This window comes from Lichenostomus cassidix, chromosome 4 (genome assembly GCF_008360975.1).
Source record: "Lichenostomus cassidix isolate B80296 chromosome 4, HeHo_3.0, whole genome shotgun sequence".
NCBI classification, from domain to species: Eukaryota; Metazoa; Chordata; class Aves; order Passeriformes; family Meliphagidae; genus Lichenostomus; species Lichenostomus cassidix.
Genome location: NC_139484.1, coordinates 145,761 through 170,324, shown reverse-complemented (window position 1 = coordinate 170,324; position 24,564 = coordinate 145,761). Strand labels below are relative to the sequence as shown.

The window sequence follows — 24,564 nt, the reverse complement described above, 5'->3', positions numbered from 1 at the left end:
GCTTCACCATGTAACTTAAGCAGTGGCTAGACAATGAGAAGCATTGATTCTCTGGCACTGCCCTCAAATCCAGGTTTGCTGTGAAATTGTCATCAGCAAACTGATCAGGGTAAGTGTAATGCCCTTCTCTCCGTCTGTGATCATGCCAAACTTTTTTTGGCATGTTTCAGTCTAAAACCAAGTATTTTATGTGGCCTTGGCGATGGGTAAAAGTAATTCTTGTTGGCTTTATGTTGGAGCAGAAGAAGTACTCATGTTACCTGTTCTGGATCCACTCTGAGTGCCCCAATGCTTTGCAGGAAAAGGAGTATCAGTCCCTTTGAGGGAACAGGTGACAAAGCAGCCCTTTCTGCACTGGTTCTCTCCTCTTGGCCTTGCTTTATGTAGCCGCTGAGCAGAGAAACCCTCTTATTTAAATACTTGTTTGGACGTTGGAGACATTTTCTTCACTATACTGTATTGTAACAAGTTAGGAGAATGATGATGATCCTGCTGTGTGTTAGGGCAGTGCTGGTTAGCAAGTCCATAGAAGTCATCTCTGCTAACAAGTTGTATTTGACCAATAGTATACTTCAGAGATACAGCTTTTCTAATAAGCAGTGTGGATCCATTTTTATACTGAATTAACCTCTGGACTCATTTAAATTATTGTATCTATGTCAGTATTAGTCACTGGGACTTTTTAAGCATGCTTTAATTGAAGGGTTGTTTGGGTTTTATTTTCCTTTTTAACAAAAAGAAAATAGGAAAGATTCTAAATTGGATTTTAAATTGGATTTTCATAGCTGTTCTGTGAACTCACATTATCGTGCATCATTGCATTAATCTTCCAGGACAAGACCAAAAAATGTACTTTTCTGCTTTAAAAGTATTTGATGGTTGGTGAGCTTTCTCTGTAATTAAATTGTTTCATGCCTTGCACATATTGCCATGCCCGTATTTTGCTTCTGTGTTACCCTTGGTCAGGTGTTTCATCTTCCTTTTGTTCACCAACAGGGAAAAAAGTATTTTATTTCTTCTTATTCTTCTTGCTCCCCTGGGCAGCCTGGTAGTTTGGCCTGTATGAAATAATTCCTTCTCCACAGGAATGTGACGTATTTATTTACTCAGCAGCCCACATCAGCTAAAGCAGAGGCATTTGGAGAGAACATGAACCCAGATCTGTACCATCATTTGGGCACTGTGCCCTGTATGATAGTATTACTTTTATGGATGTAAGGAACTTGAACGTGTCATAAAGTTTATAAAGAACTAAAAGGCTCATGTTACTAAGTCTATCTTGCATTCAGGTGCAACAAATAGGTTTAAAAATACCTTAACTGCTTTCTGCTATACTGTGATAATGTTTGCCAAACTCATCTACTTGGAGACCTTACTGTAAGGAATTGTGTCTGGCAGTGGATGGCAGAGCAATGTATTCACTTGGAGCTTACAGGAAGAGAGACTGAGGGTATGCTACAATTAGCTGTAGCTAATTGTACACAGCTGACTGCTGTGCTCCTCTTGCCTGTGTACATTTATGTGTGTGAAGTAGAGATGAAATTCTAAGTGATTTTGTTTAAAATACTATTATGAGATCTTTGAATCCCAAGGGAAGTAAGTTGTTCTTAGTTTTCAAGAACTGTTTTAGGAGTGAATTATTTTGCAGATAGGGTATATATGCTTACAGCTGGGACAATGCATGTGTGAGAGATGCAGTAGGAGTTGTAAGTCCATAAGATGTTGCCAAGGATGATTCAAATGTTTAAGCAGAAGAGAGCAGATGGAAATTTGCTGACTTTGGGTGATAAAAGAATCTGATGAAATACTATTTCTCCCCAGATATTTTTGCCAAAGGAGTTGTCTTTTAATTTCCCCATTGGAAAGGCAGAAAGGAGAGGTTCTGAAATTGGCTGGTTGATGTGAGCTGTCAGTGTCTGATCTAATATAATTTTTAATACTGTGACAGTGTTCTAACTTGAAAGGCTACTGCAGCCTTGCTGGACAACACAATTAGTAGCTCACATTTGGAGCTAAGATTCTGTCTTGCTCTCAGCCTGTCAATTCAGAGGGTTGATGAAGAGATTGCTTGAAAACCTGTTTATGCTTAAGATTTAGAAAAGCTTTTGGCCAGTAGATCATCTGCCTGAACAAAGAATGGTCTGTATTTTAACAAACGTCCTTGTTAACTTGAGCAGTTGGGATTTTGCGTGTCAAACTTGGTACACTTGAGTAGAAAGCACGTGTTTTCTGATACTTGAAATACAGTGTTTATCAGAATGGATGCAACTAGCATAATGGATAGGGGTGTTCAGTCTATCCATCAGCTGTCCATGATTGTTTTGGCATGTGGAGTGGAAACTGGTCTCTTCTGCTCAACTGTCATTTGTCAGTACACCAAATCTATCTTGATGCTCCTTAGGATCTGCTGTGGGTGTGTCTGCTTCTCCATACATTCTCCATGCATTTCCACTTCAAGAGAACATGCAGATGTCTAGGGCTGAACTGCTGTTTGATTACCCAGATTGACTCACAGCCTTTCTGTTGAATTCCCTGATGCTTTCCCATTTCCTCAGTTGGAAAGTGTCTCACTTCCTGCCTAACGCTTCTCTCCATCTCCAGCTGCTGCAGCAGTCCAGCTCTTGTTGGCGCAGACAGTGCCTGAGGTGTTGCTTGGTGTAGCTTTGCCTTCTCTCCTCTAATACTTCTTGGTCAAAGACTTTCCTTGAATGATACTTTATCTTCTACACTGCAAGTAGTGTCACCCACCAAGGCTTCTGAGCTGAGCTGCCTTTTGTCATTTTTTCTTCTGAAAGATCTGTGTTTGTTGGAAACCCTGCTGGAAATGTCACACAGGATCATGAGATAGTAAGCAACCAATGTTTAGGCCACTTAGTAATTTTCTGCCTTTTACTAAAGTTTGTATTGCTTCCAGGATTTTTGTTATTTCTTTTTGGCCCCACAGTGAAAGGTATAGAAGAAGTAGCATTTCTTCACATCAGTTTCCGTATTTCCATCACTCCACTGTCCAGTTACGCATCCTTGTAAGAATGTATCATATTTGACAGAGGTTTTGGCCCTTGATAGTTTCAGTTAGGTTCCGGCAGAACTAAAAAAGGTTCCACAAAGAATATACTCAAATGCTTTAGGAACTTAATTAAAACATGTGTATTCTCATATGGTATTTCTTCTTGTAAATATTTGGTGTAGGCAGAATCTAGTTGTTTTTATCCTTCAGAGTATCACACTTCATATGGCTTTTCCTGTATTAGACAGGAGTTGTCTCTGCCACTAATTTTGCTAAAGTATTGATGATACAATACGTAGAAAGAGCTGTGAGCATTTGACTAAAATCTTGCTTTTCTTTATTTCATTGACCACTAATCATACTTCTGTTATCTGATCAATATTGATATTCAGAAATTACATTTACGTGTTGACTTTGAATCTGGTGCTGCAGTGAATTTAGGTTCTAGAGGACTTCTGAATCTTTCAATTTGTTTTCTTTTCAAAAGAAAGGTTATATTTTCTGTGCTGGATTTGTGATTATTTTTTTTCCTGAAGTTTCCAGATAGGGGTATTTGAATTTCTGCCACCATAGCAATCTTAGTTTCAGCTACTATATTTTTAATGTTTTGGGTTTTTCTGTTCTTCCCTCACAGTCTGTCTTGTTCTTACCTTCTGCTTTTTCCAGTTTTTTATTAGTCAGGGTTATTGGGATTTTCTGTTCAGCATTGTTCATTTCCCAGGTAAAGTCCCTCCTCTAAAAGTTTATTGAAATCTGCTCTATCTGCAGGTATTCAATCAGAGCTGTGAGAATTTAAAATTCTCTTTTTCTGAAACTATTCCTTCTTTTCAGATTTGCCTTGTGTTTCAACATGCTTCAGAACCGTTCCTTCTGAGTTCAAGCTGAGTTTACTGTGCACACTTCAGTTCTCAGTTGATTTAATTGACTAGATTCAGTTTACTAGATTTAGTTCAGATTTTTTTCAGAAAATAATTTTTCTTAGGTTAACAGTGGTGATGTTTGGGGGTATTTTTCTGTTTTGTTGGGTTTTGTTCGTGCTTTTTTAAAAATTTGCTCATACTTACTTGATTTGTTCTTTCATCTTGTACAGTTTATCTGAATCTTCTGTTGGCGCTGATACAGATTTAAATTTTCCTGTTGGATGAAATCTGTTTAATTTGCTTATGCTATTCTGACAGAATCAAATACTTAAAAATAATTAGTTTTGAGTGAATTTTAGTGACTTCTCTGCTGTTCTGGTCTGTGACACTTAATTATGCTTTTCCTAAGTGTTTTTAATAAACTTATGAGTAATTGTTTATATCTCACCTAGAAGGCATTTGATAACTCCATCTGTCTTTTTCTCACTGTTTCTCCATAATTTCACATAGTCTGGTGTGATTGATATATAATAGAATTTTTTCTTTTTCAGTAGTGTGAGATAATTTGTTTTGGGTTTTGTGCAAATATCAGTTTTCTCTGTGTTGTAAGCCTTCACAGACTTGTAAATATGGCGTGTTCTGTCGGTGCTCATCTCTCTCTGTGGGCATCAGCTTAGCGGAAGTTACAAAAAGTTCTAAGAGCTGAAAGTCTAAACCAAATCAGATTTAGGTTCAAGTGAAGATACAGATTTTTTATGGGCATGGTCACCAAGTTGTTTGGACACCTTGACAAGTACAGCTGATCACTTTTAAATTAACATATTTAGAAGATAATCTGATTCAATCACAGTTGTTAAACTTGAAGGGTGGATGAAAGCTTTCTTGTTTGTTGCTGCTTTATCCCTCAGTAATCGGGCTTGATATCACATTGTCCCTTTCCAAGCTTTTTCTTTAAAGATTAGTGGTTAGGTTTTCAGTCTTCTCTCATTTGTGTTCACCAGCCTGAAGACAGAGAATGCAAGTCCTGGTTTTGCTGCTTTTCTTGCTAAGTATCAGTAGAGTGATGGTTCTTCCTCAAAATCAGTTTTGCTGAACATGTTTGAAAACTCATGTGGAAAGGAAAGGGTGGCTGGACAAATCAATGCTCTATGGAACTTTGTTGGTAGGAAGAGAGAACAGCAAAGGCAGACATTGGGGAAAACTTAACAAATCATAGTTTCAGTGCCTTAAGTTCAGAGGAAGAATATGGATTTCTTGATAACACGTTAGATGCCAATATAAGCCACATGGGAAGACAGTTATAAGTATTTAGAGGTCATTTTACCATCTTTTATATTAATGAACACCTATTAAAAAGTGTAGCCCATCATAAAGTTTTAGAGCCGGTGTTCACAATAATGGGGTTGTATTCATACTTTTGTGGGTATTATTGCCAGTATTGGAAGTTTAACACTCTAATTATTTTTGATGGTGTATACTATTTCTGATTTATATAAGCTTTCCTGTGAAATTAAATCAAGTAGAATTGACCCTCTCTTTTGAAAGGATTTGTCCCTAGTATTACACATGAGTTCAGGTTGTTGCTCTAGGTTGAGTTTTGACAGACAAGTAATGGAATGATCTCATCCTGTAATAACAAATGAGACAGCTAATCACATGAACTGCCTTGAGAAAGAATGGAAGAGTAATGATTCATTACAGTTACTACGAAAAACAATACCTTGTACTGTATGTTTTAGTTATGTGTTGTTATGAGTTACTGTTTTTGTAGCTCAGGAAGTAACACTTAAACTTTAGGAAGAGTTTATTCATTGTCCATTAAATCAATATAAAACTGAATGCTCAGGGTGCAAATATGACTTAAATCAACCCTATTGATTGAGGCTTCCTTGAAAATCAGCTGACATCTGCAATCTGAATAGGTTCCGTGGGTGTTTCAGGTTTATGACCAGAGCTCATTATGTGTCCATCTTACTTGAGTGGAAAGAGGAGTCATCAGCATACTTTAAACACTGAGGACCTTTTAAGCAGTATGTTTGTGATTCGGTGGTGGAATGTCATAGCACGTGTTTTGAAAAGTTCTTGCTAGTGACACATGTGACCATTTCAAGTTTTCCTGGTTGCAGTGTTGAGCTCCTACACAAATAGGCTGCTGACATCCACGGGACTGTTTGAGTGATAGCTCATGAGCATAAAAAATTTTGTTTTTGCTCTGTGTGCTAAAAACACATACACTCTTTGTTTAGACATATTTAGATAAAAATCTTCTAACAAAGGTGTTTTGAGGTATGCAGTCGTGTAGATCTGGGAGGAGGATGTGACAGGGCAGGGCTCTTCTCTCAGGAGCTAGGTAAATAGCATATGTTTGTACTCTGGCAAACTGGGGCAAGGGAGAACACAGCAGTGGCATCAACTGCAGGGTGACGTCCTTCACCTCGAGGCAAGATGTGACACAAGTTGCCTTTGTCACTGAAGAATGGATGTGTCACAGGCCCCCTGGTGCATGCTGAAAGCACCTCTGCTCTGAGATTAGAGCTGACTGGGAAGCATTACAGTCTGATACCATCCCAGGCTTTTTTGGTGGTGCTTTCTGTGCAACAAAAGGCACGGCTGCTGGCAAATCCTAAGCTTTGAAGTGTCATTATTTATTAGAATTCATTGGCTTCAGTGTTTTATTAAGGTGCACTAGAGGTAATATATAATCCAGAGCCTCACTCTTGAATATGTAATCCAATTTACTTTGAACAGGTAAAACACAAAGGCTCTCAAATATAATCATAATATTGCCGTGAGGGGGACTGTAGAAAGGTGATAAAGACTACTTAATTTTTTTGTTTTATTTAAATGAAAGCATAGCTTTCTGTGAAAGAGGGTTACTGTTTGTCATAAGAGAATCCTTTGCTAATAAATTATTCATGTGTACAGTGCATAAACTTGCTTTTCCTTTAAAAACACCAGTAATTGATGTTTCACAAAGACACTTCCAAATTATTATGAAAGATTAAAGAATAATCACTAGTTATATTTTAAAAGAAATAAGAGGGAGAAATATCCCTGCAGCAAAGATCTGTGCTATGCAGTCACAGATATTTTGACTTAATACAGGTGTTTCAGTCCATGTAGACTAAGGCGTGTGTGCTTTCAGTGGTAACTTAAAATGTACCAGGTTGATTCTACAAGTCATCGCTTGATTTCATTATTGTTTGTGGGCAGTTTGTAATCAGTCTGGACTGTAAGCCATCTGGAATGCTGGTCTCTAAGGAGCAAGGACTGCAGTGGTGCTTGGAAGAATCTCACCTGACTGAAGTAATTGGCTTAGTTTTCAAACCAACATGATGTTCCTTTTTGAAAAATACCCTTTGGTGAGTTAGGAATAATTTGTGAAGGGGGTCTGCGTTATTCAGGAGGTCAGGCTTCATATGGTCATAATCCCTTCTAGCAAAAAAAACCAGATTGGAAATTGGTTGCTGTTTTAAGGATACAAGTAGAGCACATTATAAATTTCTTAATGAGTAAAGATTATTAATCTGTATGTTTTCTGCAAGGCTTATAGGCTCCCCCTCCATCTTATGACTAAATATGAGCCACCACTGAATGTGGTCAGATAAGTAAAATGTAGTGTGCTTTCCTCCTTCAGCACGAAGTGCATCAGATAACTGAACCCCTTTCCAGTAATTCCCTCTAGTGCATTGTATGTCCTTCCAGTAACATGATACAACAGCAATTGCCCAGGCCCCCGGCCAATTGTGGCTTTCTATTCCCTGGTTCCAGATATTACATATCCCTGTTTTTCCTCTGCTAAGGCCTATCTATGTTTTACAGAAAAGAAAGAGAATACTGAACAATCTTCTGGACCTTCACTTTAGAATTCAAGTTTGCAAAAGAGGAACCTGACTTTATTAAAAAAGTTGTATCAAGCAAAGTGAAGGCATTATTCCTCCCTTTTCCTCTCCTGCCCCCTTGCATAGGTATGGTTGCTGCAGAAATTTGGCATGTGTATGTGGTGGGACTGTTCCTACATACATGGTTACTCATGCTTGAGTGCCTTCAGGATCAGGGCTGCCATCAGTTAGCCAGATGCTAATCCTACAAATTGTATCATGTGCTTTAAACCTTTTTTCATGAAAACCTCTTGCTTCAACAAGGACTTGCAGATTTAGTGTTCTTACATTGGAAATTTCTTCCCTTATATCATTATGCAACCAGAAACCTGATGAAATAACGGGAAAAAGATTTGCAATTGGTATAGTCACATGATTTGATGCCTGGGTAATTTACTGGCTCTTGCCCAAGGGCCAGTCTAATCTAAGGAATACGATTCTATGTTGCCTATTCTGTTTCTATAGAAACTCAATTACTTAAGCATGTCTGAAAAGTTACTTGCTACATGAAGAATTAATGAACAAATGAACAGTATTAAAATGCTCTTTTTATTATTTTTTTTAATTTTCATCTCTACTTCATGTAGAAAATCCTCAGATTATCAGTATGAACTGCTGTGATTTCATTCTGGTTGCGTTACGTGTCTGCATTGCAAAAAACCCCAAACAAACAACAAATAACCAATCCCAAAACAGCCAACACTGATCTAACAACACAAGAAGGAACAGTTCATGAAGGAGAGAAAGCAGATGTAGCTGCATGATTGCACGAGTTCTAATGTATAAAAAACCTTTTTTTTTTTGTGTTTGTTTTAATATCACACCTATTGTCTATCAAAACGGCTGTTGCACAGTACAAATGAAGTGTAACTGGTAAACTGTCAGTTGCAATTATCTTGGTAAGCTCAGATTTGAATTTCTGTGCAGTCTTCTGGAGGTCTGTGAATTTTGTTCCTTTAACCTCACTACACGGTTATTTTTTCAACCTGTTTCCATTTCTGCAAAGCCCCTGGGCAACTCCTAGTTACTGCATCATCGGAAAGTATTCTTTGTTTATTTTTCCTTTCCTACCTCCCATATATTGTTTCAGTTAGTGCTGGCTTCTCTCTTTTGTTGCTTTTTGTTTGTTTTTTTTTTAAATAGTGCTCTCCACATTTCTTGAATACATTGCTCTGTCTTACAGTGTTTGGTGGCATAGGGGCATGTTTCTCCCCTGTGTATTATATCTGAGGGAGAAGGGGTAGGATGAGAAACTCCTTTGAGCCTGATGTTGTTGTACAAGTCAGTAGGTTTGTTCCGACTTTCTGATCTTACCTGCATATCCCAGTTTTTACAGCGCTCCAAAACTAGGGGCAGAATTGTTTGGCAGGACCACCCATGTGCCAACAAATCTGGAAATACAGCAGGAGGAAAGAAACAAGCGTATTTTTAAAGAATTCAGGGAATGAACAGTTTTTCTTTACCTCAGAGAAGATTGCATTTAACCACCATACAACTTTATTTAGATATTACATCATGCCTATTGCATATTTATTACTGTCAGTAGTCATGTGAAATGAAAAGCACAAAGAAAAGATTCCTACTGTATTTGCAGCAAACCCAGATGATGAACAAAATGTAGTGTCTGCCTTGATCCCTACCCCAGTTAAGCAGTACTGGCAGCTTTAAGTTTTGCCCTTGGTTGAAGTGGCTTGTGCTTTCTGGACCAGGGCTGTGGTGTGTTTGTGAAGCTCAGATTGAGAGTATATTTAACAGGAAAAAAAAAATTAAAGGTACATTATAACCTACTTCATTCTCCTGAGTTTGGAAGGACCCAGGGTGTATCTAGAAGGGCTGGTGGAGGATCGTTCAGAGGCAGCTTGTCAGTGTACAACCAGTAATCAAAATGCGTATGAGAGATGAAGAGCAACTAAAGCTTGTGAGACTAATGTCCCTCAGGATATTTTACATTCATATTTTGTGTTGGTATTCTATAATTGTCAGATAGCTTTGGTAACACACCTTACTAAGGACCTGATGTCATGCGCAGACTTGTTTCTCATGTATTTCAGAATTTTTGCATTAAGTGATGGATGTTAATTCATTGAGCAGAAAGAGATTACAGTTGATCCAACCCATGAAGATCTGTATAAAGCAAAATACAAATAAAAAGACATACAATGGGGGAAATACAAAATCACTGGTAGGTGGGATATTTCTCAGTACCAGTTTCAGTTCAGATTTGAGGGATCTGCTGAGATGGAAAATGGGTAGTGCTTTTATATCTTTATGATGCACAGCAATATCTGAAAGAAGAACAGCGAAGGAAGCAGTATTCTGTATACCAGTTATGACGTGAGGAACTAATAAAATGAGGAACTAATAAAATTATGACAATAAAAGATGAAAACATGAGACTTGAAAGGAGAAGAGAACTTTTAACAGGAAGGTTTTAAAATTTTCTTGGTGTATGCAGTTTATTTTATTTATTTATTTATTGTTTAAAAAACCCCTAATTTCTACCCCAATAAGTATTTTCAGAAAAAAAAATCTTTGAAAATCTTCATCCATTTGTTCTCAATATACTTTATTTTTTTTTTTCAAACAAGTGAAACAATTTGCTGAGAACTTCAACGTGGTAATTTAAATTTGACTCCGGAGGGGAGATGAAAATTCTTTGTCGGGATGACAAGGGGAAAAACTTTTACACAGTTTAAAAATAAATAGGTCTTTCTTGTGGGAGAGAGTTTGGGGGACTAGAGTTTTGGTTTGTGTGTAGTTTATTATAAAAATAGGGTCTAGAATTTGTGGAAATACAGTTAGGAATTATTGGTAGCTTTTTGTATGCAACTGTTGGTGGCTTCCTCAGTAGCAAAGAATTTTCAAAGCTATTTCTGGAAAACAGTATGGCTTTGTCTTTCCTCAGTATCCTTTCATCTGAAAAACAGCTTGACTCTAAGGCATTTTGATCCTTCCTACCCTAAAGAATCAGACTGTTAAGTAGCACAATTATTTTTGCTGGGAGTCTTTCGTTTTTCCTAGCTGACATTTGGGTTTTGAACCTTATAAAGTGTATTGTCTGGGATTTGTTGATGATGTTGGAGGAGGGTTTGTAGTTGGTGGTTTTACTGTTAAGGGCTCCAACAGCGTGTGAAACACAGGAAAGAGCTAAATAACTTTTAAACTTGATTTTATGACACGACTACCTTCTGCTTTGCTTCAATTTGTCTGTCTTTATGTTAGCATTGATGTACATTTAAGAGCTGAAGCCTTGTTGAAACTGAAGATGTTTCCTCATTAAATCATTCTTCCTCTTTACAACATGAGACAGCAAGCATGGGGATGAATATATAGGTCTGCATTTTGCTGTGGAGGGTGAAATGGAATGAGGAGGGGCTGCAGAGCCCCCTCCTGTGGGATATTGGATTGTCCATCACTGTGTGTTCATCAGAATTTCCTCTTCCATAGGTCTCCTTGTGGGTACTCTTGATGTGGTGTTGGACTCCAGTGCCAGAGTGGCGCCATATCGAATCCTCTACCAAGCACCAGACTCCTTGGTGTACTGGACTATTGCCTGTGGTAAGGACAAACAACACTGACATGTGGATTTTTATTCTTCCTGGGTACTGTGTCACATAACTAAGAGAGCATCCTTCCTGCTGAGCACAGTCATCTCAGGACAAAAAAATGGGTCAGGATGAAAACCTGCTTTAGTGGTAAAATTCAGAAGCTCCTGAGCTTCTGATAGTCAGACCTTAAATGCTAGCATGGGGGATGCACATTGAGTGAAACCAGAAATGGCCATGGAGCAGGAACAAAAACATCTGTTATTTCCCACTCTTCATGTCCCAAAGGTGTTCCCAGACCAGTTTCCATTCTCCTTCTCACACGCTCTTCTCCATGCCCAGGGCACACTCCTACAGCACTTCTAAGTGCAACATTCCTGAGTGATGGGGTGTGTCTAAAGAGGGACGTGGGAGGAGTAACTGGGTTAGAGCACTCCAGTTACCCAGACAGGGCACCTGACTTCCCTTCCAGTAGTAACCAGGAAGAAGGGGCAGCCCCAGCACTCACCTGAATACTGAATAGCAAGCAGTGTGGCATTTCATGTCTCCTCTAGGAATAATACCATCTAGATTCCAGGAATGCCCACCTCCTGGGTGTTTATTTCAGACAGTGTGTTCTCTTTCTAAATATGTACTTAGAAATTCAGCAAGATGCTAGCTAGATTCGAATTAATAACAGAAGTGTATGTGCTTAAATAAATGCAACAACTCTTTAGAGTTTTGGTCTGTAATGCTCGAGCTTGGACAGATCTAGCAGTAAGACTGTTCCTGTTGTCACTAAAGCAGTGAAAACAATTGAGTTGGTATTTTTGTACATTAGATAGGATTTTTGCATGCATCAGATCCTGTACTAAATGCGTATTTCTGTGGTCAGGTACCTATTGCAAGTAGCATAAAACAGAATGGAGTTAGTATCTGGTTTTTTTGCTGTCTCGGGAAATAGCGTCTGGAGCTAAATGCAGAAGATCCAGGTCATTTCGGCTTTGATTGGCCAAGCTTGTCAGGTCAGATCCTTGGTTTGATAGTGTTGCTTTTCAGTCTTAGCAAATGGAAACTTTTCAATGCAGCTCCTCCAGTGCAAAACTTTTACTGGCAACAATGTTTTTGGCAACAGCCTAAGCTCTGTTCATTTGAAAGAAAATTGCGAGAGAGAACAAATGAGAAGTGCATACATGTCTCTCATCTCTTTAATGGCCTGGTAACTTCCAGCACCCCCAGTGCTGCCTGACTTTCAAAAATACTGGTTAATGAAGCTATAAGCTTCTTCTGGCCTAACTGTGCCACCTCATCAGTGCCCAGTCTCCCAATAAAATTGGACATTAGATTATGTGGATGACTTTTCCTCCAGAAAAATCCTCGTTTGGCAAGAGAAGGAGGAACAGATGAAGGTTTGCTATAGATCTAATAACTTTAGTTCAAAGCAGGCTCTGTTGTTAGGAGCATATGATTTGTGTGTCTGACAAAAGTGATATCAAAGCTGTGTCACCTTCTCAATCCAACAGAAAGTTTTTTTTTTAATACCTCGTAATAGCACAAGTATTTGTTACTACTTTTGATAGGATCAGACCTGAAAGAAGGTATCAGTTCAAACAACCTTTTCCCCCTCTACAGCTGTTAGTACCAACTCCCTGAAGATTTTAAAATCCACATAACATAATTTGCCTTTAGTGATGGCTAATAGTCAAACCAGATATTAATGAAGTTCTCAATATTATGAGGGTTGTTCCCAAATCTGCATTTAATAGCATGCTTTGCACTGTCTTCTATTCTTCTGTGACCATAATAATGCATGTCAGCTTTCCATGGATCTCAAAAGAGAAAGAAGGGTAAAAAGACTTGCCTGAATGTTTATTTATTTTTATCCAGATGTCAATGCACAGCAATTAGTAACCACCCCCATCCCATAAACTTGAAAAGGGGCCGCTGAGGACACAAGTTTTCTTACTCTTTGCACACTCCCTTCCAAAGAAAATAATGTGTCACAAAGCTCTCAACAAAACAATGTTTCTTCTAAGACCCTTGTACTGTGCATATATTCAGAAATAATTTTTAAGACTTTGGAAATAGGCCATGTGACTTCTCTTTAGGTTTTTTTGCATTACACCTGTAGATAATTGTGGCTAGCACAGGTTTTTCCCATGAAAAATTTTCTTGTGTTTTGTAAATAAAGATAAAGTTTGGATGTTGTTGGAACAGTGTCCCAGAACTTGGGCAGTGCAGGCCTGGCCAATCAGGCCTGGGGGAAGGCTTCTGACTGACCAATCTGGGTGACTTTTGAGAACTCTATATATGTGATGAAATCAAAACAATAAAGGTCATTCCTTCTTGCCACTGAGAACTGGTGCCTTCATTACTCTGCTAGCTGCTCAACAGCGACAGATAATGGCTGTAATTTTATACCTACAGTGTGTGTCCTCAAGATAAGTAGGGGCATAAAAGGCAGAGTTATGGTCCCAGAATAAATAAATGTAGCATACATGTAGAAATTTATGGCACTACTGAGCTGTGAGACTCTTGTTCCCTTCTGAGACAGATATTGTGGATTTTATGTAGAAATAATATTCTGTCTATATTTAAGCTAGTATTAATAAACATGCTCTTCAGTTATGAATTTTAGCCCTAACTGAGGTTGCTAATTTGGTTAATGTGTATATCTGTGATTCCATTTTGTTGAGTGTTCCTTGAATTTTTAGATTCCTAATACCTGGTTGATGGCTTAGTTGTTTTTGTTAAATTGTAAGACTGCATTAGCATAATCATGTCACCTGAGGGGGATAGCGTGGAACTTACAGGGAGGTAAAATTTTACAGAGAGCAAATATCTATGCAACCTTGAAGCTGAGCAGCCCAGCTTTCCCTAAGGCTCTGTGCTGTGGTTATTTTATGAATTTGCAACTAAAGCACTTCCTTCTGAACTGGTCAAGGGTTGTTAAAATTATACAGGTTACTAAGGGCTTTGGCTGCATTTAGCTATGCAACTCTGATTTGTCCTGCATTGTCCCTCCCTGTTCCCTAAGGGTAGACTGCTGGTTATTAGGTACTTGTAATCTCTTATTTTTACAGAAATTTTTTTTTCTTCTCTGCCTGCAATAAAGAAGTAATCTCCATCTTCAGTAAGTAGCTGTAGAGAGTGACTCAAAGAAATTGGATTGTTTCATGGTTTATGACATTTGGTCTTGCTCAGTACAAGACTATTCTGAGGGTGAAAGTAATCCAAGGGGGTTTGTCTGCTCTAAAATGACTGTTTAGACCCCAGATTTGTTCATAATTAGATTTGGATGTGAATTTTCTTGGATAATAACTCTACTGGTCTAGGCTATGTGAGAACTCTTGCTGGTAGATCTGAAGCATTACAGTTCTGCAGAGGAGTCTTGTTAACAGCCAGCTAACAGTGCAGTGTTGGGTTAAATGCGTCATGGCTTAGAGTTCTGTCTGCTGGAGAGTTGTTATTGGTAACCTTTCAAGAACAATTTAAAGCATATTAATGGTCTAGGAATGCAAAATGTTGTACACAATCAGCCTTTCATATTGTTATAGCCCTGCTGTGTCCCATGCCAGTGTCTGCCCCCCCCGCCCCCCCAGTCTGCTAGTGCTCATTTGAAGGGGGAAATGGTGGTATATGTAAACTGTTTGTAAATGAACAAGTTTTTTAGATCCTTCTCCACTTCAAAAATCAGTCATTCTTACAATGGCTTTGTGTGTTTTCAGGTATAGAACTGCTGTAGAGTTTTTGTGGTAATGGTGATTGTATGCATTTTCATGCAAGTTTCTTGCAGTGTTGTAGCTATTTTCCTTTTTATTTCCTGCTAGTCTTTAGGACTCTTTATGCCAAAATGCAGTGTTTTAAGTGTTGCACTGTATTTTTTCCCCTTCCCTGGGAGTCAGAGGTATTGCTCAATTTGCCTAAAAGGCCAGTGATGGCAAAATGGTGAATACTTTTAGTATCTGATAGGCAAAAATTTTCCAGTTACAGAGATAAAATAACCTGTAATTTAAAACATTGCAGCAAATGGGTATTTTAATTCTGAGTGAACAAAGCAAAGAGAAAGACCTAACCTGTGATGATGAATTGTTGAGAATTGGGGTGTAGGTTTTGGGCTGATTGCATGACTGGGGAGAGTGGGAGAGTATGTAGTAAGATAATGGAGACAAAAAAGCAGTGGGAAAAAACAGATGTATTGTTACAGGTTGAGAATAATCAACCAAAGCAGTTCCATAAGAAATGATGAAAAATAACTAGTGAACCACAAACCAGAAAGTGACAGCTTAAAGAAATAATTCATCATGATAGTGTGTCCGTGCTGCTTGTCACTGCTCTTACGAGCTAAGCAATTTTTCTGATGACAGTCTAGTTTTATATACATAGCTCATGCATTTCATCATTGCTCTTTACGGCAGTATAAAAGCCAACAAGAAATAAAATAGTGTTCAGATCACCTTGAGTTCCAGACAGGAACTAGTTGCATCCAGTAGTTTTAAGGAGAAGCAGCAGTGGTGATCATTTGTTGTTCTGAAATATTGATTACCTATGCAGGCTGTTCGGCAACACAATTTATGTATCTGTACTACAACCAGAATTGCAAAATTCCCCTGGAAGCTTCACAGAATGTTGCATTCTGTTGCCTTCACTGGACTTGTTAAATTAAATACAATGGGAGAAAATTTTGGAATTTCCAGAAGGACAGCATCTAATGAAATAGTGCATCTCCATTTACTGGGAAGTTTTCTTAGAGTTTTAGGTTTTTTATAATTAAAAGGACATTGACACTGGTGAATTATTTCTTTTGTGACTTTTGGTTTGTTTTCTTTTTATATAGGTTGCTCAAGGAAGGAAATCACTGAACACTGGGAATGGCTGGAACAGAATTTGTTGCAAACTCTTTCCATCTTTGAAAATGAGAATGACATAAATACATTTGTCAGAGGAAAAATACAGGTAGTATATATATCACTATCAATGTTGTTAATGTTAAATATGACTGTAGAAGGAAAACTGATGTGAATTTGAAACTAATTGGAACTGGTAGTCCCCATGCTGCTCTGCATTTTTGAAGGAATATCAGATGCTAAATAGCAACGTGTGTATAAAAATAATGGAAACTGGGATTAGTGCTCATAGCTACAGCAGTGTGATTTTTTAGAAACCCCACATAAATGTATAGGCAGGGCTTCAAGCATTGAAAGTTCTAAAATTACTTGCACTGTTGACTCTCTTAAACTTTGACATTTGACTATGGAAGTGTTTTTCCAGTGCAAAGCTTAGTTTTAATTTTTTTTAATGCACTCATAATGTTTCCTTCCTCTCTTCTGCGTAGTTACATCCTGTAGTATTGGCACTGACACTTCATATAGGTGTTAGGGGTTGCTGGTTCATTGATTTGTTTGCTTGGTGAAAAGTGGGGGTTGTTTCTTTTCTCAATTTTTTTTATAGGACAGATAATAGCTATACTGGTAAAAAGTACTTTTTCTGTACTAAGAATAATCTAAAAATAGATATGTTGGTAAAAGATTGATTGTAAGCAAAATTACTATATTTACTGGGTGTGTTCAAAGCATTGGCTTTGTCTCACTCCTCTTAATATTTCATATAGCAAGTCAGCTCTCTTGAGAATCCCGCAGTTGCTTGTATTTTACCAGTGAATTAGATATGAGAGCTCTAGATGGTCATGGAAATACCTCACATGTGAAGACATCTGTGTTTTGAAATATAATCCTTTAAGGACATTGTTACTTCTCAGTGTCGGATAAATACTAAATCTGAACGATGCTTCTCTGTCTTACAGTCTGCTCTTCAAGTAAATATGTAGCAAATTGAAGGCAAAATGTCACTTTCCATTTTATACCTTTAATATAAAAAACAATAGAGATGATTGTGAAGGAGCTTGGGAAAATAAGTAAATAAAGCAAAGCTTCAGTATAGAACAGAAGGAACCATAGTCTTTGGGATATCAAAAACCATCTTTTTACCCGTTGCCACTTCAGATTTCGGGAAGGTCATCTGCACCTGAAAGTGGGAATGTTTTTTCCTTCCTGTTAGTTAATCTAATAGAAGATTTCTTTTTTTTTCTACTTCCCTCCCCCCCCCCGCCCACTTTTGCTGCTCTTCTTTGCTCAAGGTCCAATAAAAGGGGTCATAGAAGTAATTTAATATTTTCCCTAATGAACAACTTTTCTCCTTTTTACTTTTTTCCTTACCTTAAGAAAAATTTCCTGAGAAAGCCTATGTCTGTCTCCTCAGGGAGCATATTTACATGGAAGAGGAAAATACTGCAGATTATTAGGTGCTTCACGGAGCTGTTAAGAGTATTTGAGTTAGGCTGGTTAATTTAAAACAAGGCAGTGGCAAGTGGTTGGTGTTTGGTTGCTTTTGCCATAGGCATGGTAGGGAGGAAGGTCATCAGAAAGAAAGCTGTGAATAAAGTAAATAACTACATAAGCCAAAGGATGAGCAGAACAATAAGAGCTCACTGGAAGGCTTCCTCGGCATTGCAATAACTGTTGTGGCCTGTAGCTTGGACAGCAATGGGAATTATGATATCTGATAGCCCATGGCCACTAACAGGATGTGTCCTTCTTTCATTTCCTACCAGGGCATCATTGCTGAGTACAACAAAATCAATGGCATCAAAGAGGATGACGACACAGAAAAATTCAAGGAAGCCATAGTGAAATTTCACAAGCTGTTTGGGATGCCAGAAGAAGAGAAATTAGTGAACTACTACTCCTGCAGTTACTGGAAGGGGAAGGTTCCCCGTCAGGGCTGGGTGTATCTCAGCATTAATCACCTTTGCTTTTATTCTTTCCTCATGGGCAGAGAAGGTATGTTTTCAGTGGGATGGTAATTTGTGCATCTAAAAATTGTTAGGAAATCTCCTGTAGTTTGTCATTGTTCATGCACTGATCACTGAGGGTACAAAGACACTGCTGAGGAAAAGTGAAGCAGGGAGCAATTCCCTGATTTGTCACACTGCTTAACTGTGTGCTTGTTCCCTTGTTTGTTTAGTCTTTCTCAAAGTCGTTCTCTGTAAAACAGTACCTGGCATTGTCTAGAGACATGGTTCACCTCAGGGACTGTGCCCAAAAGGGAATAGGGACGAGATCACACCAGTTCTGGCTCCTTCTTCTCTTACACAATCCTGCAGTGTACTCTGGCAGACTTTCCAACCTTAAATGACACATCTATGTTTGTACAGTGCCAGAACATCAGAAAGGTCTCAGAGGAGACCCAGAATAAAGAAGTGCATAGTGTGGATACAACCAATCTGCTCTACAGGGAGTTAATTCAAAGCAGGGGGGAGGTGAACAATTCAACAGTGTTTGGTTATGGGCAATGGATCAGTCCTGGGATTTAGCCCCTGCTTTAAGGACACCACTTGCATTGGTGTTGGAAGAAAAGCCAAAGATCTATCATGGCTGTAATATTTGAAACATTTTACTGTATAAAAATAACACAGTGTGTTATTTGTCTGATGTGTTTCTGTAGGAAAAGGGGACATCAGAGTCTGAGCAAGTGCAGTGACAGTGATAAGTCACGTTAGCTCACCTAGCTTTGTAATGCTTGTGTGGTGTTCTGTAAATGAAGTAAATGATATTTAAATTCTTTTATCTGCTGTTTGTCAGGTGATAGTGGTTTGTTTGTACAAACTGGGTCTATTTATGCTGTGCTCCCAAGTTTTCAAGATGCAAGAAAAAGTTAGCTGAATGCATTTCATAGGAAGAGGAAGCTAAAAGCTCCTGAATATGCTCATTTTTGTACTGAATCTTGGTTTCTTTGTTTGCCCCTGTGCAGCAAAGTTAGTTATCCGCTGGGTTGATATCACTCAACTTGAGAAGAATGCTACACTGCTCTTTCCTGATATGATCAAAGTGAGCACAAGGTCAAGTGAACATTTCTTCTCAGTATTCCTTAATATCAGTGAGACATTTAAATTAATGGAACAGCTTGCCAATATAGCTATGCGACAGCTTTTGGACAATGAAGGATTTGAGCAAGACAGGTCATTACCCAAACTGAAAAAGAAATCCCCAAAAAAAGTATCTGCTCTAAAACGGTAGGTAGCACGGGCTCTTACTCTTTTATTCTTCCCCAGCCTTTTTACATGCAGGATTTTTTCCAAAAGTTTTCTGATGTTGCTGCCATTTACTGTAACTCCAAAAGGAATGATTGATTCAAGCAGTGGAAAAATGTGAATAATTATTTTAAATACAATTACTTGGTGTCTTGTTGAAATAGGAAAGGGAAAACACTTGAATACGAACATGATGCAAAAATAAACATACTTGAGCCAAATGCTCATTTGTTCAGAAACTCTTTAGTGTATTTCCTGACACTGGCTGCATTTAGGTATCTCTTGTAAGGCCATTTTATGTCAGTATGGGAAGGTAATAAAGTGATTTATTTGTTAGTAAGAAATGTGCCTAACATTCTTACTTGGTCTTATCACTGGAACTGAGAAATTACTCTAGACTATTAATTCTATCTAGAACTTAGTTTAGGTAACAGCGAAATAAAAAATGACATAAAATTCTATGGGACGAAAAGTTATCTGGAAAATATTTCTACTTCTTTTGTGTCATACTTCAGCTTGTTAGTTTCTTTTTAATTTTTTCTTCATATTGTACATGTTGGTGAACCATACAGAATTATAGCCAGTGCTTGTTTATATTTCTCATTACTTAGTGACATCTGTCATGCATTTTATCACTTTTGTTTGTCCTTCTTACTATTGAATGTTTTGCACTGAGTGCATTATCAAGACTAAGTCTTGAAATTGCTAACAAACTCTAACCCTAAGGCTTCCATTGTGTTAATAAATAAACCTCAAAGGTGTATTTTTTATTACTATTAGCAAAAAAATGGATTCTCTGTATATATTCTCAGAAAGTAGGGCTGGATATTAGGATCACTCAGTCTTTCCTCTCTGAGAAGTCAGGATGAATATCTAAGTCATTCATGGCAGGTTTTTTTCTTCATGTAGTTTTAGAGCCTTCTGAAAGTGAAGAATATACTTCCCCTGCATGCAAACTATTTCCACCTTTTTGCCCTACACTCCTTGCTTAGCTGAGTTATATGTTGCAGGAACTTGCAATGACTTGCATAAAATGGATCTTTAAATGTATTACATATTTCTTAAAACAAGAAAATCTTTCTGTGGGCTTTTTAGGGATCTTGATGCCAGAGCAAAGAGCGAGAGATACCGTGCATTGTTCCGACTTCCCAAGGATGAGAAGTTAGATGGACACACAGACTGTACTCTTTGGACTCCATTCAACAAAATGCATATTTTGGGTCAGATGTTTGTTTCTACAAACTACATTTGCTTTACTAGTAAAGAAGAGAACTTGTGCAGCCTTATTATCCCTCTTCGAGAGGTAAATATATGTATTTTTAAATTTATAGGGCAAGTAATAAAGCAATATCTTATTGGATATTTCAGCCTAGCTTTGATTTTTTTTTATTTCGATGGGGTTTTTATTATTATTATTAATTTTTGTTTTGTTTGTTTCTTTTTGTTGATTGTTTTTGGAAAAAAACCTCTTTTCATCCTTTTCATCTCTTGTGAGCATGCTGGTTTGATGTGTTCTAAGTAATATTTAATGACTGTATATCTTAGTTCACAGTACCCACTACTATAATTCACAGGGAGTTTTTTCCATCAGTTTTCATAACCTTTGTGAGTTCTTCCTCTCTCATACTTTGTATTCTGATTTACAGCCCAATTTTACATTTTCTGTGCCTCAAAGGGAAGAGTGGAGGGTGAAACTTCTTAGATTGATGAGTGGAAACTCTGTTAAAGAATCTGTTAGATAAGATTTGCTTTTGTCAGATGGAAAATTATTCACAATCTTGAAGTTCTGAATTGCCTCATCACACAGACTTGCAATTGTTTTTTCTTGTATATGGAAAATATTTTGTCAGTGTTTTTCACACTGGTGTGTTTCCCTTTTTAAAGCTGGTTACTTAAAGCAGATGTTCAGTAAGAAGAGTTTGTTTGAGCAATAAAAAAATAATTATGTTGGGGGGGGGTTTCATGGTTGACTTGATTTGTGGGTTAATGGAAAATTGTGTAAAGTAAAATTTGGAAGTACTAGCAAAGCTGATGTAACCAAGGACTGTTTGGCTTGACTGAAGAACCACGGAATATTTCAAGGCGCTGTTTTCCCCCAAATCATTAAGAGTAAAACAATACTTGTTCATAAAATTTGAAGTACAGCTTCTCAGCAGCATATTGTGATGGCTTTAGTTGTTTGGGATGAGACATTCAAGTATGGTGGCACTGTTGTCTGGAAATCAAAGGGAATGGCAGTCTTGCAGGTAAAGTGCTGGAGGAGAGCAAAGTCTTCATTTAACGGGACCTCTTTTCCTGGATGCAGATTCAGCAACTACTTTTGATAGCCACAGTCACAGCAGCATGGAATTCAGAGCAGCTCTAAAGCTTTGAGAGAAAGAAGTAGCTGAGGGAATAAGTGCTTCTGTGTGAGCAGCTTTAAGTCTCAGCACCAGCAAGGAGAACAGTAAACCAGGGGATAGTGCCAATCGTCGGAACAACAGATCAATGCCATTAGTAATTAAAGGAAAGCTTTCTATTTAATTAAAGCTTTGGGTTAAGACCTGAAGTTAATTCCAGTATTCTGCAATATCCTGGAGGTGTTTTGACACCTCCAGGTGTCATACAATAACAAAGTATTGATTCAGAAATTATGATGAGGAAAGATACTTTTCAGTGGCTGACTGCACTGCTCACTGCACCTACAGCAGGTGCCCTCTCCAAAACAAAGCACTTCAGATGTGTGTGTCTTTATTAAATAGGAAATAGATGGATATCAGCTCTCATTATAGCAGAGCTTTAATTAAGCTTGCTTTAATAATGACTGTCCTGTGCCTTTAGAACTTGTTTGTCTTTTGTGATGATTGCAGTCAGTTTTTAAGTGGAACAGACAACATATGGAACACTTCTTAGCTGATTTCAATATGCTATAGTGAAGTCCTTTAAGTTAACAAATAACTAGTAGATTTGTAGTTAACAAAAAAATAAAAGGAAGTGAAGAGAACAGAGAAGTGGTTTAGCACCTGAGCGGTGCACTGCAGTGTATAAATCTTCAAAGAAAACACATGAAAAATGGTTACCCTATCCATTTAGTTGGAGAGCTATTAATGTTATAACACTCATGTCTTACCATTGATTTCTGTTTTAAAAAGGGTTAAAGGAGAAAAAGTAAATGTCCTAGCAAAATTAAATGTGCCACTTTCTATTCTGAAGGCAGCAAGTCAGTTTTCATTACGTAAGAAATCATCCAAAGTTGTAAAGCAGTGGTTAAAAGTATTTACAATTGTGATCTGTGTTTTGTTCAATGTATAAACTGCACAAACTTGATGGATTGAATTGTTTTTAAGGCTAATAGTTGGTAATGTTTAGAACACACAACTGTTACGTAGTTCATCAACACTGTATGATTTATCCCCGAGACTGCTTTGTGTTAATGTGCCTTACCGAAACCTCAGGGAACTAACTGGTTCCCTGTACTCAGTAGATTGTGGTATGAGTACTCTTTACAGGTTGGAGTTCAGTTAGATTAGTGACCACTTCCCTAACAACTGAAGGCCATACGGAAGCCTCCACCTCACAAGGTTAGATGTTTTCCTTTGTAAGGGAAGACATGGGGTTAGTTTCCCTTCGTTGCATATTTCTGTGTACTGTGAAAATGCAGTTAAAATAATAGTATGCAACTGTTACCACAGTATGCAACTATAATATAGTTGTACAGGAGTGTCATCTCAAAAACTGTTTATTCACATGTATTGGCAGTAAAAGGTAAGCAAAAGTTTCTGTGGGTTCAGCCTGTGCTGATGTGTGGAAGCAGGAGAGGGATTTGGAAATCCTACAAAAAAGTCGATAGATTTGTGTCCCACAGAGGAAATTTTGTTTTACTGATTATTTTAAAATACAGCCTGAGGAAAATAAACTAAGTAGTGCAGGGCAGTTTTACTAGAGAATGTACTGAAGCCAGTTGTTTGATGGGTGACAGCCTTCATCTTTCAGACTTGTATGCAAACCATGTTTTCTGGCAGAGGGGTGTCCATAGGAATTTGATATAGTGCAGAAGGAACACGAGTTAATTGTATTGTGATGGTTTCTTAGACCAAACAACTTGATTAACTAAAGATCTTAAGCTGTAGCAACTGTTTCTCCCTAGGTGACGATAGTGGAAAAGGCAGACAGCTCCAGTGTGCTGCCCAGCCCACTGTCAATCAGCACGAAAAACAGAATGACATTCCTCTTTGCCAACTTGAAAGACAGAGACTTTCTTGTACAGAGGATCTCAGACTTTCTGCAACAAACCACATCAAAAATATACTTGGATAAAAATATTTCTGGAAGCTATATGAGCTCAGATGATGAGGTATGTGGAGGAACATTAATAATTTACTAGAAGAAGGGGATTTTAACTAGAATTTACTAGAAGAAGAAGGGATGTGAAGAGAGAGGAGCCAGAAAACACCTTTAAGTTTTTGTAAAGCTAAACCTTTGTGCACAGAAATGTTACCTCTTTTGTGTTAATGCCTTTGAGCTGAAGTGTTAAAATTTGTCAATTAGGATATCTATCTTTTTCATGTTAAACCTAAGAGAAGTCATCATTGCTGAAGAAGAGCTACTCTAATTTTTGCTGCTACATTCTGAAATTGCAATTATCTTGTTGTAAAGCTTCATAGTTAATTAACTGGTTAATTGAATAATACTTTTAATATCTATTAACTTGTCCAACTCAAGTGTAATTGTGGAATTTTAAAAACTTGAAGAAATTTTCAGTTGGTATGCAACTCCTTTTATTCAAGACTTTAGCTGCTAAATCCCATCCTTTGATTCTTCTGTAAACAATGTCTCAGCTGAGCAGGTTTGCACATACACTGCTAGTGAACTTTGGAACATTTGAACTAACAGAAAAAAGCCAGCCTGGTCCTGGACATCAAATTGACCCTGTTCTGAACAACCTCCTTATTTATGTGTACAAAATAAATGGCTTTTAAAAGATATTATTAGATACACTGTCCTTAGGCACTTTGAATGTCAAGCCTTCTGCCAAATTCCAGCTTTTATGTATGAAATTCAAATGCTTCATGTAACAACCTCATCAGTTTTGTTAAACCCAGTAAAGTTTAGTAGCTCACATCTCAAAGCAGAAAATATTTTTGTGGTGTATCATTTTGGTTTTATGTAGGTAGCTCTCACATTCCAAGTCTATACTAAGCCATACCTTAGTACTGTCCTGAGT

General features: G+C 37.8%; 1 protein-coding gene across 4 annotated transcripts in view; it reads left to right on the top strand.

The window, feature by feature from the left end:
- TBC1D9 (TBC1 domain family member 9) overlaps positions 1-24,564 on the top strand; it is a 48,598-nt gene that overhangs the window by 3,034 nt on the left and 21,000 nt on the right. For all 4 annotated transcript variants that reach the window (XM_085057469.1, XM_085057468.1, XM_085057467.1 and 1 more), the window contains exons 2-7: positions 11,196-11,306; positions 16,110-16,228; positions 17,883-18,111; positions 19,082-19,343; positions 20,457-20,664; positions 23,488-23,694. In XM_085057469.1, the coding sequence (XP_084913595.1) occupies positions 11,196-11,306; positions 16,110-16,228; positions 17,883-18,111; positions 19,082-19,343; positions 20,457-20,664; positions 23,488-23,694 (1,136 nt within the window). The remainder of the gene's footprint in view (positions 1-11,195; positions 11,307-16,109; positions 16,229-17,882; positions 18,112-19,081; positions 19,344-20,456; positions 20,665-23,487; positions 23,695-24,564) is intronic.